We start from the raw sequence: 19914 nt of genomic DNA, 5'->3' as shown, positions 1-19914 counted from the left end.
TAGATAGATATCAATAATACTGAAATATCTGAACCTCGATTGGTACTATTCATTAACAATCACCAATGTTTTTTTAAGTGTCAAATTAATCAACTACTGATAGAATAGATATCTTTCTTCGCTGCCTTAACACAAGTACAAATAAGCTCCAACATACAAACAACGTTGTCCTTCAAACCTCGTATTAGCACAAATTTCACAAACTACCACAAATAGCTTCAACATTCCATCAGTTCGAACTCATCTCATTCCGATACAGTTTTAACATTGAAGTTCTTTTCATTTGTGAAAAAATTATGGAGTTTAAGAGAATCTAGGTGACTATATGAAGAAAATCAAGATACATGTTTGATTTGTGAAATTAAATTCAGTCAATACAAAACAGGTAGCCATACTAAAAACATCACGATTTTAATATTATAATACAGACACAGACAATAAACAGTAATTTGACTGTAATAATAATGGAAGCCTTCTTCTACCGTGTGGAAGCATTATAATACTGAATTTACTATACATCACATTTCATTCCCAATAGTGTTCAAGAAAAACTACAAGAATGTCATATATTTATCTTCAAAATACTGTTCGTACCAAAATATCATAACAGCTGAACTGCTATAACAGATACTTTTCCTCACAATTTTTGTGTACCAGCAACACGAACAGTTATGACACCAGCAGCTGAACCTGTGATTTGTACCTTTACAATTGGCTCCCCAGTGACTACTAATTCAAGAGATCCATCAGCCGCCCCAACCAGGTAAGGCCTAATTTCCTATAGAACCTGAAACAGTTATTGCATATTAAACTCTGCAAACGTTTCAGATTAATATAACATAACATGTACTTTTTAAAGTGAACAGGTTCTGCAATTCACAATGACAATAGTAATTAAACCAGCTGATAACGATGTTAATTGATGTTTCCTTCAAAAAAAAAAAAAAAACAATGTTAATTGATGTAATAATGATTTGATAACACAGAATAGAAAGACCATTCTTGTCCCATTTATTGTGTCAAAATTAAGCTTATTTAATCACTTCATTCTTGTCCAATTTCTTGTGTCAATATTAAGCTCATTTGATCTTTTAGACCGGATTCAATAACCATAATCCTATACGTAAAAAATGCAGAACATTCAAAGTTTAGCCACATAATGGGACAAATCATCTCTCTTTTACTGTAACGTAGGGCTTGAAATTGAGGTTTAAGCTTCATGGTGACAGCTAGTACTCAACCTGAAATCCCATACCACCAAGTAAACTGTGTGCTGAATTTATAAACAGAAACAAGTTAAAAGGCTAGAGATTTGCTTTCTATCCTATAATACTGGCTACTTCTTGCATGGAAAAACAGAATACTTTTAAAAAAAACTATGTGTAACTTTATCCCAAATGGTCAGAGTTTCACTAGCGGCTTGTCCTGATAGCATCGTAAAACTGTATAGTAATTAGAATGGTTTGAATTTCACAAATGATATGTCTTCTATGGCTGTCATAAAATTATGTACTAGTAATCAGCACACTTAGAAGTTTTTATCATTCATCAAGAAACATCAATCATGGTTGTGTTTGGTAATAGTATTTAAAAATTGTTTTTGGGTTTTAAAAAGAAACTTGTTTCAAGAGGATTTTTGTATATGATTGATATTTGATACGTATTTTTTAGAAAAGAAAAACCAGAACAACTCCAAGTTGTTTTTGTTCTCTTTTTTCAATTTTTCTAGGGGGAAAAATTGCACTCACCCCCACCAAGGTATACCTAAATCGACACATTCACCACCTCTAAACAGAACTAAAGAGAGGTATGCGCAATTTCATCAACAAAAAAATGATGGTGAGTTCAATTTCTGCTTTTCTTTTATAAAAGAAGTCATGAGACAGAAATTTAATCTTAGAAATAGCGTAACATGTACTTCTGTAATTTTGGTTTCTAAATCTGATTTTATGCTCCCAGTATGATTGCAAGATCTCCATGTTGCTTCCTCTGAACCTAGCTGGCAGGCTTAAGCGATATTCATATACAAGTAAAGACTGGATGAACCAATTTGACTTGTTAAGTCTTATTGTATTAAGTTCTATCGAGAAATTGCAATATGATTGACTTCATTCTTATCTATACCATTTCAAAACATATATCCATGATCTATATTCATAAAAAGTTAGAATAAAATGTTAATACCTTTACTAGTGAAGATAGCTAATTCTTTCCTTGCCGAAGAAGATATTTTCTTGGCTTCAAGATATTCTGAAATAGCGTGAGAATATTTACAAAATGGGCAGAGAAAGTTTCCCTTTGCGTCCAACTGAGCAGAATCACCCAGGCAGTTTTTATGCACCATAAATGAGCAACTAGTAGTTTTACAAACCAGTAATTGGCCAGCTTCATTGCACTTACTACAAAGGTTTTGTCCTCTTGATTCAGTCATTGCCGGCAAATCTTGACCAAAAGCATGCTGGGAGCTCAGGAATTCATCCTTTTTTGCTGTAAGATCAATCTTTTCATTGTAATACACATCACTGTCACTTGATAACTCTGCTCCACAATCATTGACAGTATCAACTCCAGCTTTATCACTAGCAGCTGGCTTTTGCGAGCCATTTAAAGATGCAACATTTGGTTCCTTTTGTTTGGGTTGAGATTCATTAGTCATATGCTGAACTTTATCTGCATTACCATCATTTGTTGGAATGGGCTCAACATGTACAGTATCATTAGCTTCATCTATTAATTTGTTACCGCAAAGCACAACTCCAGATGTATGCAGAGGATAAATGTTAGTCTGCATGCCAATACAACTTTCAGGAACCAATAGTGGAACACTAGTCGCTTCACTAACCAGTAATTGACTGCCCTTGTTAGACTTGTTATCAAGACTTTCCTTTTTGCGCCTTTTCACTACGAGATTAAGATTTTCACCTTGATACACATCTGTGTCACCTGATATCGGTATACCACAATCATTACCAGCATCGTCTTGAGATTTATCACTGCTAACTGTCTTCTGCGAGCCATTTGAACCTTTAAGATGCAAATCCGGTTCATGTTCAGACCGAGGTTTGCTTCCAGAAGTCTTGTGCTGATGTGTCGAAGTGGCATTAAAAGGAATACCTGATTCATCAAGAAAGTCTTCATTTTGACAACTGGAGTGGCTCAACCTATTATGAATATCCTCTTTTTCTCCCCCGTCGCAATTGCGAGTATGAGCCGGATTTGTTTGGAATAAGCCACTCGTTTCTTTTAAGTGATCATTAAGTGGTAGAGTACCGTCCAATATTGATTCTTTCAGCTATTCAGCAAAATGAGAAAACAGGGACAAATTACGAAAGGGAGAGGGAAAGCAGTTATTAATTTTTTTTTATATTTCTGAAAAAGGAAAAAAGAATGTCAGACAGTGTAATAATCACCTTCTCTAACTGACATTTCACATTGTCGGCTCTTTTGTGCGCGATAAATCGGTTAACATCCCATTTGAAAAGCTCCGGTCCAAAAGTTCTTAGATTTGATAACGGTACCTAGTTAGTGAGTACAACTGTTAATCCCTAAAATTTGAAAACATAAAAGAAGATTGAAAATGTTTGAGTTACCTGACGCAATATTTGATTAAGAACGTCTTGGGAGGAAAGCGAAGAATCAAGTTCCTTCAATGTTGTTGTTGAAGAAGAAGAAGAAGAAGGGTAAAGTTCCTCCAAACACTTCAACGCAATCAAATCCTTTGTAGTTTCAGAGAAATCATCGTGCGTTAAAGGGGAAGCATCAATCAAAGCTTGTAAAGTGGGTAAGGTGATTTCTTTGAAACCAGCAAGGGCTTCAATCACCCAATGCCATGGAAGTGATGATGATTCAGATTCCATCAGTGAGTGAGGGTTTCGAATTGCGTTCTTTAGTATTTCACAACTCTTCTTCTTCTTAAACTCATTCACAGGGTAATTTAGTCATTTTACTTTCCCGGGCCATTCTGATGCCAATTCCATAATTTTATTTTACCGCAATAATCATTAGTAAAAAAAAATTCCTTTTCTTTATTTGATTAATTACCCATGTACAAGTTTAAAATAACAATCTTTCAAAAACAAAAAAGTTTAAAATAACAAAAATTTTATTAAAAAAAACATAACGAAAATGTTAATGAACGCCCTATGGACATTTTTTAAGGGTGTGTTTGTTTCAAGTTATATTTGTTGACTTCTGGGAATAAATTGATATAAATATATATGCCTATGTTTGTTACAAGTTAACTAAATTTTATCCTGGTATAAAATGTTTTTGGGAATAGAAAAAAATTCCTAAGGAAATGGGTGGGAATAAAGTTCCCATGAATATGAGAATAAATTTATATGTAGTTATCTATTATAATCCCTATTTTTGTGGTTCCTAGGAATATTATAAAGTTAACCAAACATATTTTTTTTAAATACCTTGGAATAAAATTCTCATCTTTATATTCCAAGGAATGTTATTCTTAGAAATAAATTTGGTAAACTTGAAAAAAAACACACCCTAAAAGTTTAAAAATAAGATTTTATAAAAATGTATGTAATTAATGTATTAAAAATTAAATATTTATTTAATTTCTTAAGCGCATTCCCTAAAAAAAAAAATTACAAATGAACAAATTGACCTTGAAAATAGTTGTGGCAATACTATAATAAAGTCAAAGCAAATCTCTCAAAATTTCATATAGGTTTATTTTAGCTTTTCTTTTTTATCTCATAAGTTTCTTTTATTGGGTTTCAATTAGTGTAGTGTGTAAAAAAATTGATTTTGAAATTGAGTGTCACATGAAAATTAGAGTACCTACGTCAAACTAGTTTGATACATGTTTTTTTTAGAGAGTTTGATACATGTTTTTTTTAGAGAGTTTGATACATGTGTTAAGCACAAGAAATTAGTGTAGTGATCAAATTTTGATAATAAAAATGTTATTTAAATTAAATTGAAACTTAATTTATACCAAAAAAAATATATATCTCCCACGAATGCCCTGGAGGCATTCGTTAATAAGACCCTTAAGTTATTTGACATATAGATCGGCATAAATTTAAAGTAAATTTAGTATAAAAGGGACTTTGAGTCTTGAGGTCTGCCATGACTTTGGTGAGTCCCATAATCTTCGGTATTGTTTATCTTGCTCTCACCATTTTCACCACCGCCTCCAATTAAAGTATCCAGATACTATTAACCATTCAAAAAGGTTGCATGGAATATAAATACAAATACTATTAACCATTCAAAAAGGTTGCATGGAATAAAAATACAATATCCTTGTTTACATGATTGTCATCATCGTTTCTCATCCTTCACACATAAATCTCATTGGAAATTCAACATATGTCAAGTATTGACCCTCTTCGTATCGATGATTTGCATGAAACCAAGTAAAAAACCTAATTGACGTTTCTTCATTATTTCGTACAACTGACTTAATGTCACGATTATCACCAAATAAAACAAATTGTTCATTATGCAAATCATATGTCAACTTAAGAACAGTAGGCCGTTTATGATGCACATCAACAAAAAAAGGATGGCGAATGTTCATTTGAAAAATAGAAGAGTCATGCATGTTGTTTAAGCATACCTTAGAGGAGGTGAGTTCAATTCCTGCTTTTCTTTTATAAAAGAAGTCATGAGACAAAAATTTAATCTCAGAATTGCATAACATGTGCTTAATCCTGCCAAGGCCGGTCCCAAGCCCGGGTAAAAGGAGAGGGTTGTGTTAGGCCTCGACCGCCAACGTAAAACTTTGTCGAATCTATCTTGGGTCCATAGTACAAAATGACGGAGAAATAGAAGTTGTTGTACATCATCGTATTCAAGCTAGGTGGTTGAAATGGAGAAGAGCCTCAGGTGTTTTGTGCGATAAGAAAGTACCACTTAAGCTGAAAGGAAAATTCTATAGGACAGCAGTCAGACCGGCAATGTTGTATGGTACGGAGTGTTGGGCGGTTAAGAGTCAACACGAGAGTAAAGTAAGCGTAGCGGAGATGAGGATGTTGTGTTTGATGAGTGGTAAGACTAGACAGGATAGGATTAGGAATGACACCATTAGAGAGAGAGTGGGGGTAGCACCTATAGTAGAAAATACGCTTAGATGGTTTGGACATGTAGAGAGAAGACCCGTAGATGCCGTTGTAAGAAGAGTAGATCAAATGGAGGAGAGTCAGGTTAAAAGAGGTAGAGGAAGAACTAAGAAAACCATTAGAGAAACCATTCGAAAAGATTTAGAGGTCAATGAGTTGGATCCAAATATGGTTTTTGATAGAACACTACGGCGTCATTTGATCCATGTAGCCGACCCCACTTAGTGGGATAAGGCTTGGTTGTTGTTGTTGTTGTTGTTGAATTGCATAACATGTACTTCTGCCATTTTGGTTTCTAAATCTGATTCTATGCTCCCAGTATGATTGCTAGATCTCTAGGCTGCTTCCTATGAACCTAGCTGGCAGGCTTAAGCGACATACAAGCAAAGACGGACTGAACCCATTTGACTTGTGAAGTCTTATTTTATTAAGTTGTAACGAGAAATAAATTGCAATATGATTGACTTCATTCTTATCTATACCATTGCAATATATCTATGATCTGTCATCTTATTCAAGATATTCATAAAAAGTTAAAATAAAATGTTAAAGATGATTGACTTCATTCTTATGTAATGAAGATAGCTAATTCTTATCTTATTCAAGATATTCATAAAATGTTAAAATAAAATGTTAAAGATGATTGACTTCATTCTTATGTAATGAAGATAGCTAATTCTTTCCTTGCCGAAGAAGATATTTTCTTGGCTTCAAGATATTCTGAAATAGCGTGAGAATATTTACAAAATGGGCAGAGAAAGTTTCCCTTTGCGTCCAACTGAGCAGAATCACCCAGGCAGTTTTTATGCACCGTCGATGTGCAAGTAGTAGTTTTACAAACTAGTAACTGGCCAGCTTCATTGCACTTAGTGCAAAGGTTTTGTCCTCTTGGCTTAGTCATTGCTGGTAAATCTTAACCAAAAGCGTGCTGGGAGGTCAGGAATTCATCCCTTTTGGCTGTAAGATCAATCTTTTCATTGTAATACACATCACTATCACTTGATAACTCTGCTCCACAATCAAAGACAGTATCAACTAAAGCTTTATCACTAGCAATTGGCTTTTGCAAGCCATTTAAAGATGCAACATTTGGTTCCTTTTGTTTGGGTTGAGATTCATTAGTCATATGTTGAACTTTATCTGCATTACCACCATTTGTTGGAATGGGCTCAACATGTACAGTTTCATTAGTTTCATCGATTAATTTATTACGGCAAGGCTCAACTCCAGATGTATGCTGAGGATAAATGTTAGTCTTCATACCAATACAACTTTCAGGAGCCAATAGTGGAACACTAGTCGCTTCACTAACCAGTAATTAACCACCCTTGTTGCACTTCTTATCAAGACTTTCCTTTTTGCGCCTTTTCACTACGAGATTAAGATGATCACCTTGATACACAGCTATGTCACCTGATATCGATGTACCACAATCATTACCAGCATCATCTTGAGATATATTACTGCTAACTGTCTTCTGCGAGCCATTTGAACCTTTAAGATGCAAATCCAGTTCATGTTCAGACAGAGATTTGCTTCCAGAAGTCTTCTGCTGATGTGTCAAAGTGGCATTAAAAGGAATACCTGATTCATCAAGAAAGTCTTCATTTTGACCACTGGAGTGGCCCAAATTTGAAGCAGTGCCCCTATTATGAATATCCTCTAGGGATCCATCACATTCATTAATACAAACTTGATCTTCATTAGCTGAATAAACCTTATTCCTCTTAGAAATAAGCAATTATTATCAGGTAAACATTCTTTCAAACATTGGTTGCCATCCTCTAATATTAAAGACACTGAATTCTCTTTTTCTCCCTTGTCTTCTGTGTAAGTGGAGTTCCCATCGCATTCGCCAGTATGAGCCCGATTTGTTTGGAATAACCTACTCTTTTTTAAAGAAAGCTATTTTTTGTTATTTGAAATTAGAAAAATCGAAATATAAGGAAAAAAAATAAAAAATTATAACGATTAATATTTTTCGAGGTAGTATATTTGAAAATAAATTCAATAATCATTGTTTATATATACTTAACATCCAAATACTATGTATGTGAAATAAAATTGCAAAAAAGAATCAAATTTATGTTTTCTTTAAACAAAAAATAGTCTGATTAAAGTTTAAACATTGCATTTCACTTCCATGGAAAGATAAATAACATAATAAAAAATGTTTCAAAACAAAAAGTAATGCACTTAACTCAACCACATAGCATGATAATAATTAGCCTTTTGGACCGATCTGCTTAACGCCCTTTTTCAAACCCAATGCGAGTCCTGCCAGAACCTCCATCAGAACTATCTCGCATTGAAGATACGGCACTAGCTCCCCCCACCTACATTTTCCATGGCCTTCTTACCCTTCTTAACCTCGGTCAAGAATTGATCAAGACCAAATGGATCAGCTTCTTCACTCTCAAACTCTACTGGCCTATCCCTCGGAGTCGGAGGTGCCCTCCTTTCAGAAGCCCCAGTAAATCCTTTGTCAGTCTTCTCCAGCTGCTCACCTGCACCTTCATAAGCTTCATTATCAACATCCTTCTTCGGCCTGTATAGTGTGGAATGTGTTAGTTGTGCGGTGAACAAGCATTTGTCATACACATTATACTGATCATCAGCGCCAAATCCAGAAGACATTCCTTTATCCTGGTTTAATAGCCTATCATCATACATGACCTCTGTGCCTTGCTTAGTATAAGCCATATCAAGAGCAACCTTCTCACTTATATCACGATCCTTATGCTGACAATTTTCTTCGCATTCTCATTCTGCTTCGCAATAGCATCATACGCAACATTACCATGAACATCAACCGTAACCGTAAGAATATTCGACCCCGGCTTCGAATTCTCATTCCTTTCCATATCAAGCGGATATTGTATCACGTGGATTTCCGGGAAAGCTCCACCTTCACCAAAATCATCAACCTTACGAGGAACGAAACCAGATCGTTTCAGATACGGTGGTACAATTGATTTCTCCTCTTCGGTTGCGGTGAACAGTTGCTTAAACCAAGGATCGTTGCTATGGTGATAGTATGTTGCTTCCTTCAGAGGAAAGTGGGGTGAGGCACGACGGCACGCGGATACTGTATCACGCGATTTAGGGCTGATATGCGATCGTTTTCAAACTTTGGTGTGTTTCTACTTTCTATTCTAATTTATACACGTATCACTTAATTTGTTCTCAACTAGCGATGGGCTAATGTATGTTCTTAAGAGACGGGCTAATTATGTTTTTTAGGGAAAAGGGCTAATTATGTTTGTAAAGTAGTAACAAAATAGAAATTATATTCATTTTTTTTTTTTACAAAATAATATTCATATTTTAGGGATAATGTCAATATTACATAAATAGGTTTGTATGGTTAAAACTATTATGAAATAAAATTCATAATTTTCTTAAAAAAAGGATCTATCTAATTTTTTTACATGATCGAGAACCTCAAAACACGTCAACCCACAAAACCACCAACACTAAGTGAAGGAGAAAAATTACAACACACCATATATCTTAAAGGGTATCATGTCCATTCAAAATACATAAACAAAATTGATGTTGTCTTGCAAAAAACTATTGTCAAGCCAACACTTTGATGTTAACGACCACTTCATACAACAGACAAATGACTTATTGGTAATGGCAAAACGAAGAAAAACAAATGTGAAAACACCATACCATGTAAAGAAATAAATAATAATAACAAATATCAAAAAATTGCAAAACCCTTTTTACAAATAATGTGTGACTATGGTTAGAAGGTTTATTTTTTTTTAAGGAGGTTAGAAGGTTTAATTGTTATTCATCCATCTCAGATAACGGTATTTCATTCGAGATATAGACACTACTTTAGAAAATGATTGTTTATACTAATTGTTAGTGTAAAATACTCCCTCGAGTCACATTTATAAGCAAAAAACTATTTTTTACATTTATTGAATGCCTAGTAATATATTAAGAGCAAAGCATCCTTGCACTTGAATTTTTTTTACGGTATTCTTGCACTTCATTTATTATTTTTCAACCATATATTTGCAACTATTTTAATCAATAAGTGCAACGCATTAATATAAAAGTAATGAGTGATTTATTGATATTATATAATAATGATGACAAGTAGTTTGGGATAAATATGTCAAATGAGACATGTGAGAATGAGAGAGAGTTTATAGTAGATGGAAAATACTAATTTGAGTGAACAAACATTTGTAAAAGAATGCTTACATAGATTTAAATATATATGAACAGAGAGAGATTAGATTATTCATCTTTTTCTTTCCACTAATTTAGAACATAGTACATTTCAGTAAATTTAATGGTGGTATCAACATTGGTGTTCATCCTTTTTGCTCTACGGGGCTGGCTGCGAGTGATTGAGACACGAGTGAGAGAGCATAGAAATGGATGAAAATGATTTGGTAACGTTGGCAACAACTTAGTAACATTACATTCGACACTCCCAACTCAATAGAGTGTCCCAAAACTTGATTCAACTCATATCAACAACACAAAGGTTTCAATACTATAATTCGTACTTGCAATGTAGCACAAAATCATCCATCTATCTACTAAATAATGATCAACGCCTAAAGTTAGGCATACATTCCAAAGCAATACCACATCAAGTCGACAATCTTAGCCATATATCATCATGTGAGTACTAAATTGATGGCAATAACCCGCGTGTAGAGCATGTTATCAACCAAGCATTGCTATAGGCATATCAAACACACATCCTTAGTCAAAAGATAGATTATTCTACTATCAAAGAATCTAAAATGTCTGATCCTCAAATGACATTTCTCATCAACAGTCACCAATGTGGTATAAGTGTTATCAAATAATCAAGAGCTCAATAATCAACCACTAATAGAATTTGGGGTCCCTACAACATTTTAAATTGCTTAATTCTATTATTGCCTCACAGTTAATTGATGATTTTCCTCTCTGCCTAAGCTCAAGTGCAACATAAGCTCCAAATATACAAACAACCTCGTCCTTTAAACCCCGTACTAGCAATAATATCACGAACTGCCACAAATAGTTTTGACACTCCATTTCCAAATCTCATTCCGATACAATTCAGACATAGCATGCATATTCATCAATTCCAAATCTTGTTCCGATACAATTCAGACATAGCATGCATATTCAAACTGTACATGTTCAGCCACTTGATAGCGTTAAGTTCTTTCCATTAGTGACAACATTATGGAGTTTAGAAAATATAGCTAACTTTCCCTCAAAAAAGAAAATATAGCTAACTTATATCAAGCAAATCAAGATACATGTTTGATTTGTGACATTATACTATTATAGTCAGGATAAACATGTAGCCATTCTAAAAATCACGATTACAACATAATGGAGCTACAGACACAATAAACATTAGTTTGATTGACTTTGACTGTAATAATAATGGAAGGCTTCCTCCACTGTGTGAAACATTATGATATTGAATTTACTATACATCACATGTCATACTTCATTCCCATTGGTGTTCATGAAAAATTACAAGAATGTCATATACTTATCTTCTCGCTTTGTGTTGTACCAAAATATCATAGCAGCTGAACTGCTGCTATGGCAGGTATTTTTTCTCGCAATTTTTGTGTAACAGCAACACGCACAGTCATGACACCGGCAGCTGGACCTGTGATTCGGACCTTTACTATTGGCTCCTCAATTGCTACCAATTCAAGAGTTCCACCAGCTGCCCCTACCAGGTACGGCCTTAATTCCTCTAGAACCTGAAACAGTCACTACATATTAAACTCTGCAAATGTTTCAGATAAATATACATAAACATGCACTCTTTATAAACTAGCTGATAACGATGATAATCTTTATATAATAATGACTTGAAAAGACAGAACAGAAGACTACATTCTTGTGTCAATATTAAGCTTACTTTGATCTTTTAAACCAGACTCAATAACCATAATCCTACATGTACAGAAAAACGCAGAACTTTTGAATTCTAACCAACCTACACGGACAAAGCATCTTTCTTTTAATGAAACGCATGGGCTTGACATTGAAGTTGAAGACTTTAAGCTACATACTGACAGCTAGTACTCAACCTAAAATCCCATACCACCAAATAGACAGTGTACAGAATTGAGTAACAGCAACAGTTAAAGGTTAGACATTTACTAACTGGCTACTTCTTACAAGGAAACTCTTGATCACTGTAAATTTTTAGTAAACTTATATAACAAAATACTTTTAAGAAATTCTATGACAAAAAATGTGTAACTTCATCCCAAATGGTTTGAATTTCACAACTGATTTGTCTTCTATGATTGTCGTAAAATTGTATAGTAATTTGCACATATTGCAAAACTTATCATTCATCAATTCTTCTTTTTCCTTTGAAGTCAATTATCAGATCATCTATGTTGTTTTTTTCAAAGAACTCCCAAAAACTTCAACTACAGGTGTGTTAATTTTTTTTTAAAGGGTAATTATGCCACACTCACCCTCGATTGGTGAGTGTTATATGGCTATCAAGACATATGGTAGACATAATTTTTATAAATCATAGGGTTGGCTCATTAAGCCAACCCTTCATAAAAAATATTAGTTTTTAAAAATTGTTTTTGGGTTTTAGAAAAAGCTTGTTTCAAGAGAAGTTTTGTAAATAGCTGAATTTAAAACTTGATTCTATTTTTCAGAACAGAAAAACAGGAACACCTCCAGGTTGTTTTTGTTCTCTTTTTTCATTTTCTCTTGGGGAAAATTGCATTAATCTCTGCTTCTATTTTGTAAAAGGCATTGATCTCTCCTCAATTACTCATCCCCTTTCTATTATGAAAAGAAGTCAAGAGGCAGAAATTTAATCCTATTATTGGCATAACAGTTGATTATGTTTTAGAGTTTCAAACTAAATAATCCTCCTTTGTCACTCTAACCCATAAAACATGGTACTTCTGCCATTTTGGTTTCTAAATCTGATTTTATGCTCCCAGTATGATTGCAATGCCTCCTCTGAATCTAGCTGGTAGGCTTAAACGATATACAGGTAAATTTGGCTTGTGAAATCCTATATTATTTAAGTTGTAAAGACAAAAAAAATGCAAAACGATTACTTAATTCTTATATATACCAATTCGAAAACATATATCTAATGCTCTATTATCTTTTTCAAGATATTCATAAAATGATAAAATAAAGCCGAGTTACATATCTCTTTAAATAAAGTGATCCGAAAACAAATTTATCAGGCCTTTATTATATTATACACCACAAGTGTTTTCAAAAGTAAAAAAAAAAATACAATCAAGCAGATGCTATATTTTTTTCATTCATTTTGATCATTTTGTTAATGTGTCAAGTCCGCCCAAGTACTATATGCTTCAATTTTCATGTACTTTATGACGTGTTGTTTCCCTAGATGCTATATTTTTTTCATTCACTTTGATCATTTTGTTAATGTGTCAAATCCGCCCAAGTACTATATGCTTCAATTTTCATGTACTTTATGATGTGTTGTTTCCCTCTTAAAGCTTATGTAAACGCTTGTACATGTGTTGTCATTAGAGAAAGCCTAAAATACGCTATAAATTTTCTCAAGAAACAACAACATAATGAACATTCAAATATGGAATATGACACATGTTGAATAAGCAGTTTAGTGCATGCAATGCTAAACATAACTAACCTTCTCTATATTTTCATCATTTAGCTCGAGACCGGTTTCTTCATCAGTTACCGGTTCGACTGCGACTATTTCAGGGATCTTTTCCATTAATCGACGCTCAATGCCCATTTTCATTGTCATAACAGAACTCGGACACGACCCACAGGCACCCTGTAACTTCAACCGTACAACATTGCCATCGATTTCATGTAGAGCGACATTTCCACCGTCTGATATGAGATACGGCCGAATTTCATCCAACACAGTTTCTACATTTTCAGCAGTTAATGGCAATTCCACAGCTGAATTTGGAGTGGCAACGGCCTTTATAGCTGTACAAACATAATAATGAAGATCACATGTTAGGTCCCAGCTCCCAATTTCCGAAACTGAGTTGTTATATTAATGAAAACTCAAAAAGAAAGAAATATTGAAGTTGAATTTGGAATTAAGCCTCCAGTGCCATGCTTATTCACATTCATGTACATACAGCATTGTTTAGATAAACAGCAGTTTAGTAACGCGCTTATAAGTGCTTATGTATAAACTATTCCTCTAACAAAAGATAAAGGGTCTGTTTGGATTTAGTTATTTGAGTATATCCGTTGGCATAAGTTTTGTGAGACTGTTTGAGAGAAATTATGAAAACAACTTGTGACATTATTAATAAGTTGTTTTCAGCTTATTTTCATAATTCTCTAAGATAGCTAATGAAAACAACTTATAATTTATACAACAATTTAAGTTATTTTATATTTCGCTATAGAAATAGCTTATACATAAGTGCTTATCATGATAAACTTACGCTAGTGCTATAAGATGAAAATAAGTTGTTCATCGAAACAGTCTCAAAATAAGTAAAATTCATGACTCATGAGAACTTATGAAAATATGTTAAAAGGGCCTGTTTGGATAAACAGCTTATTTGCAGCTTATAGCACAAGCGTTTATGTATAAGCCTACAAAAGCTACTTCTATAGCAAAAGAAAAATAAAGTTAAATTGTTTGTGTATATGCTATAAGATGTTTTTATAAGTTATATTAGAGAACTTATGAAAGGAAGCTGAAAAAAGTTTTAAAAAATTATTATAAGCTGTTTTGATAAGTTCCCCCCAAACTGTCTCACAAAACTTATGCTGTCTCAAATGGGATTGGGCATGGTGAAGTATCTGCATAATATTTAGTACAAACAATTTAATTGAAGAAAAATAGTTGGAATTTGAAGAGGGGTAAGTAGTCAACTGACTAACAAACTAACCAAATGGATGTGTATGAATTTAGAATTTGATTATAACATGAATCATTTTACATTCAACTCACTTTTACTTTTGTGAGCACAGAACCAAACATACAGACAGTTATGATGAATATGGCCTTGGAAGTAGGTAACTAAATAACTAACCAAACGGACGTGTATGAAAGGAAAGGGAAGGACGCGGCAGAAGGTTGTTGTTACTTGTTGTCCTAAAAGAAACATTGGTACCAAAAAATCTCGTGCCCTGCAACAACAAAAGAAAGTATATAATATAATAATTAAAACGAGGAAAGAGAAAAAAGAAAGAAGATAGAAGAAGATAGAAATGAAACCTACCTTTTTGAGGGTGATGGAAGAAGAAGAAGAAGGTTGAAGGGTAGCTGTGCAGTAAGATTGTGTGTTGAGCACCACCACACCTTGCATCGGGTGCTGATTTTCTGAAACCAAATCAAAATCAAAATCAAATCCTTTTCGTTTCGTTTCGTTTCGTTTAGTTTTGTTTGACCTAATAATCAATTAATCAATCAATCGATCACGAAAGGAAATGAGGAGGATGCATCCAAATTCTCTTTTGTTTTGTTTTCTTTTGTTCTCTCTCTCTCTCACCAGTCACGTCACCCACCCAAACACCATCGCCAATCGCACACCACCCACCAAAGTTCCGTTTCTTCCTTTCTTTTCTTTTCGGCCTTTTCTACTAAGCCCAACCTTTTCTTTCTTACTCTTACTTTACGCTCTAATTTTAATTAATACACCCTACTAATATGCTTGTTTTTAATTGTTACAAGGACTATAGTACATAAATACGCACCTTTTCATTTGGACAAAAAATATTATTGATCTACTACTATTATAAATCATTATTAAACGAAAGGTAATTATGTAATTTTCAAAAAATAATAATTGTATTCACTTTTTTGTCAAAACTGTTTTGTCTTTTTTTTTTTGGCCTATTTAATGTTTGTAATTGTGACATAAATATGTTCATACCAAAAGTTGGTATAAGTTAGTAAATTGATGCAAGTTAACAAATATTTTATAATGAAAATTACTAAATTAACCATCAAGTTATTAGTTTTAAATAATAAAGATGAATGATATTTTTGTTCAAATAAAAAGGTGCACGCTTGCTAACTTGGACATTCATTATTTTTGTTGGTTTAAGTTAACAAACCTCAATTTTTAATATTTTATATATAAGTTACTAATATATTGTTAAATAATGATTCAGATCTGATCTCGAATGATTGATTTTGAATTACATAAAACTAACATTCATTTTAATAGCGATCAAATTTATTTGGTTTTATTCAATTTTAAAAAAAAAGTTACTGGTCTAATTTTTCATTTACATAAACAAAAATAAATAATATTTGGATGTTACTATTATATTAGGTTTTAATCCTAATTAATGGTGCATTGTGGGATGGTTGGAGAAGGAGGAAAGCAGTTTATTGGAGCTACAATAACGTCAGTTACAAGACTCATTTTGTTCCTTAATGTCTTTCTTTTAGGTTTATTCTTAACTGTGAAGTTCCGATACTTCAAAATGGATGACGTATTGTATCCCATGCGTATCCTGCACCGATAATTAAATTTTATTTTTTAAAAAAATAATTATCCGATACTTTCCGATACGTATCAGGAGAGTATCTCATAATTATACTGCACTGATACCTACCTAGATATTTCCCCAGATATTTCCCAATTAATGTTAACTAAAATAACTTAACTCTTGAGTACTGATGTGTTCTTTTTTGGATCGATATAGTATAACACTAACAATGTTCTTTTTGGATATAGTATAGCACGGATGGTGCTCTTTTTGGGTTATATTGTGTATGTAATTGGACTAATTATCACTCTCTTAATCATCAATATTATTTATATTTATGTTGATGTGCTACGAGCCTATGACTTTCATAGTTTCTTTTGTTTGATAATGTATTTGCATATTAAAAAAAATGATTATAATTATATTGTACATTTAATTATATAACTTTTTTATTAACGTATCCCAGCCATATCGTATCGGCGTATCGGTGCAGTATCGTATCCGTATCGTATCCCGTATCTCGTAGACATTTGAAGCAACTCATTATTTAATAATTATTTTTGTCTTACAACTCTTCTCCCGTTTGTGTGGAAGCACATGAATGAATGTCTGTTAGTCAATTTTCTTATTCATTTCTTTACATGCCATCTCTATTTTAATTTTTCATCCAATTCAACCATTCAACTTTCAGTTTTTGCTTTTTGCCTTTTAATATAATTGTATTAGTGGCTTCTATTGCATATTACGATTCTTAAAAAACATGTTTTTCTTTGGCCTCCATAATATTCCGTGCTAGTAGATTTGAAGCATGTATTAAACTTTTGAACCACTAGGCTTTAATAATTGATTTCTTTTATCTTTTAATCTAACAAGAGTTTAAAAGACTATTGTTTTTTAATCCTAGTTGATGTTGTCCTGATGAACTGACCAAATACAAATAAGTCCAAATACTATATGTCCTATATGAAATACAAATAATCCTCTTACTTGTTTAAGCCTTAGGAAGGATTATTTGATTAACTCTGTGCAGTAGTAGTTTGGTGGGTTTAGGTTTTTTTGTTGAAGAGCCGATGTTGTGATTAATTGTATATGCCGTCATTTTTACGCGTTGCTGGTACTGCGGTGATTTTAGTGTGGCGTGTGCTGGGTGGTTAAAATGTTTAGGCAGAATTATGCAGGTGCGCTCCTTTTTTTTTTAAGCACAAGTGGTGATCTTTGTTGCTGCATGAAAGGTCTATTGAGTGGAGTTTTATGTATTGTTAAGTTGAAACTACATAGCCTCTTCTTGTGCTGGTGTGCCAGTTAGTACATTAGCTATATAGTATGCTTTTTCCTGGGCTAGGTAAGGTGGCATGTGAATTGGGATGGCAATTGTTTTGCTTTGGTGAAACCGGTCTATGTGTTAGGGAATAGTATCATTGAGCTCTAATGCTTAATTTGTCTAGGTGTGTGGGAGTATAAATTCAGCATAAGAGCTTAATTTAAAGGAGTAGTATCAAATTATGCATAAGGGAAGCGGAAATTTCTAATCCGAGTGTTTGCTTATGGAAGCTCTTGCTTATGTACAAAATTTCTAATTTCACTTACCTTTCATTTCCGCTTCCCTTATTTACTTAGGTGTCCGAGTGTTTGCACCCACCCTCAATCGCTAGTGAGGGAACACTATTCAACCTTCCATATAGCCAAATTCTCGATCGAGTTTGGATTTATGGGGCACCAAATAGGGGTAAAAGGTCTCCTTCATGCGAAAAAGCTAATCTCCCAATCAATTTACGTGGATTGGAAGGCAACAAGCAACATTATTCTCATCGATGTAACAACAACCACTCCATCTCTTGATCACCGATCCCAATCCCAACCCTAGTCCTTCTCCATAGTTCAATCTTCCAAAATATACACCTCCCACAATTTTTTTGTTTTTTTGACTAATTTTTTTATTTCAAACTATAGAAAGTACATTCATATTTTAAAAAAATTAATATGTTTTTTGGGTGCATATTTTTTAAGAAATTTTATATTTATTTAAAGCGATTATTCTAATTATTCCTATGTTTCCTCCGACATCCATAGCCATATTTGCCAAAGTTTCAATGGGTGGCAGACTGGAAGAGCTTGGTTCTTAATCTTACATCGATATATAAAATAGATACAAACATAAACTTTTACATAAAACTTAACCAAAACAAAACAGAAAAGAAAGAAAAAAAATGACACACATCCCAGAAATTAGTAAATACAAATTTTAGCTTGGACCTTGTAATGGCCCATAATCCCAATCAATCACACATGAATGAATTAAAAAAACAATGAAACATACATACATTAATTAAAAAGGAGAAGCATAAAGAGGATTATTATGATGATTAGTAGAATTCTTTCTCTTGAAAAACAAATCACTCAAAAGAGGGATGATAGGCTTATGCTTTGTGCTCTTATTATTATTATTATGTCTCTTTTTCCCTCCTCCAAAAATATGATCGTTTTCTCCAAGACTAATTATATGAGCTAGTGTTTGTGAATTTCTCATCTTTTTTTCACCTTCATTATTGATATTCTTATTTTCTCTATCAATGTTCTCAAACCTCACAGTCTTTGCAGCTGCTTTTCCAGCTGCTGCAGCTTCAGCTTGAGCCAACTTGGACATGTTCTTGTGAAGCTCAGCGTTCAGTGTTGCCAATGCAACCTCAGTTTCACTCCCTCTTTCCTTCAACGTCTTCAGCTCGCTTTTCGTTTTCTCAAGCTCTGCCTCCAGCTTCTTTACTGTATCAAAAATGCTATTATTGTTGTTTTCTTCTTCTATAAATGGTGGTTTGATGGGACTAATTGGTGATGGTGATGACGGCATTGATCTCCATGATGGTTCTCTCTTAATAGTTACAGAAGGAGAATAAGAAGGTGCAGTACTAGTAGTGTCTGAGAATGAGAATGAGAATGGTTTTGGAGATGGAGAGTATATTTCTCCAACAAGAAGCCGTTCTCCGAAGATGGCTACGGCTTCTTTGACGGAGCTGAAAGGACGAGAGGTGTCCACGGTGGAGTTATAATCAGCTGTAGGGGTCTCTGACATAGGTTCATGTTCCATTGTATTTGTTTTGTTTTGTTTGTTGAAGGATATGGGAATTGTTATGAGTAGTAGCTAGTATTTGTTTGAGGCCAGGTTGGTGTTTTAATTAATTGTTGGTTTCTTTGCTTCTACTTCAGAGTTGATATATAGCTAGGAATAGTATATATAGATTAGATAGAGTAAGAAATGTGGCAGGTTGTTATTTGAAGGCTAAGACACAAAAAATTGGATTGTGTTGCTGTTCATGAAGATGACCTGCTAACTAACGGTTAATTCAAGGGACAAACATGTTTATGTGTTTATTTTAGTTGT

The 19914-nt window shown here is 33.5% G+C and overlaps 3 protein-coding genes, 1 non-coding gene and 1 pseudogene across 4 annotated transcripts; 1 reads left to right on the top strand and 4 right to left on the bottom strand.

Moving 5' to 3' along the window:
- Nucleotides 1-326: 326 nt before the first annotated feature.
- LOC146943340 (uncharacterized) lies at nucleotides 327-3884 on the bottom strand. Its single transcript, XM_085747823.1, has 4 exons — nucleotides 3591-3884; nucleotides 3411-3518; nucleotides 2185-3292; nucleotides 327-787 (listed from the first exon to the last, which is right to left on the bottom strand). Exons 1-4 carry the CDS (start codon nucleotides 3855-3857, stop codon nucleotides 771-773), a joined length of 1500 nt encoding a protein of 499 aa, XP_085603949.1. The 5' UTR covers nucleotides 3858-3884; the 3' UTR covers nucleotides 327-770.
- Nucleotides 3885-6625: 2741 nt separating this feature from the next.
- On the bottom strand, nucleotides 6626-8789 carry LOC146943339 (uncharacterized; annotated as a pseudogene).
- Nucleotides 8790-11264: 2475 nt separating this feature from the next.
- On the bottom strand, nucleotides 11265-15529 carry LOC146943337 (nifU-like protein 2, chloroplastic). Its single transcript, XM_085747821.1, has 4 exons — nucleotides 15320-15529; nucleotides 15131-15227; nucleotides 13750-14060; nucleotides 11265-11836 (listed from the first exon to the last, which is right to left on the bottom strand). Exons 1-4 carry the CDS (start codon nucleotides 15404-15406, stop codon nucleotides 11648-11650), a joined length of 684 nt encoding a protein of 227 aa, XP_085603947.1. The 5' UTR covers nucleotides 15407-15529; the 3' UTR covers nucleotides 11265-11647.
- Nucleotides 12543-12659, top strand: LOC146943338 (U11 spliceosomal RNA). The gene has a single exon (XR_015029564.1). It is a non-coding gene; the product is annotated as a U11 spliceosomal RNA (small nuclear RNA).
- Nucleotides 15530-18654: 3125 nt separating the features above from the next.
- LOC146943336 (WEB family protein) lies at nucleotides 18655-19743 on the bottom strand. The gene has a single exon (XM_085747820.1). The coding sequence runs from the start codon at nucleotides 19618-19620 to the stop codon at nucleotides 18865-18867; it is 756 nt and encodes a 251-aa protein (XP_085603946.1). The 5' UTR covers nucleotides 19621-19743; the 3' UTR covers nucleotides 18655-18864.
- Between the last annotated feature and the right edge of the window lie 171 nt (nucleotides 19744-19914).

The sequence above is a fragment of the Medicago sativa genome, chromosome 2 (genome assembly GCF_051527215.1).
Source record: "Medicago sativa cultivar Bolivia chromosome 2, Bolivia_mono, whole genome shotgun sequence".
Taxonomy (NCBI): domain Eukaryota; kingdom Viridiplantae; phylum Streptophyta; class Magnoliopsida; order Fabales; family Fabaceae; genus Medicago; species Medicago sativa.
The sequence above is the reverse complement of the archived record's forward strand: the minus strand, read 5'-3'. Positions and strand labels throughout refer to the sequence as shown.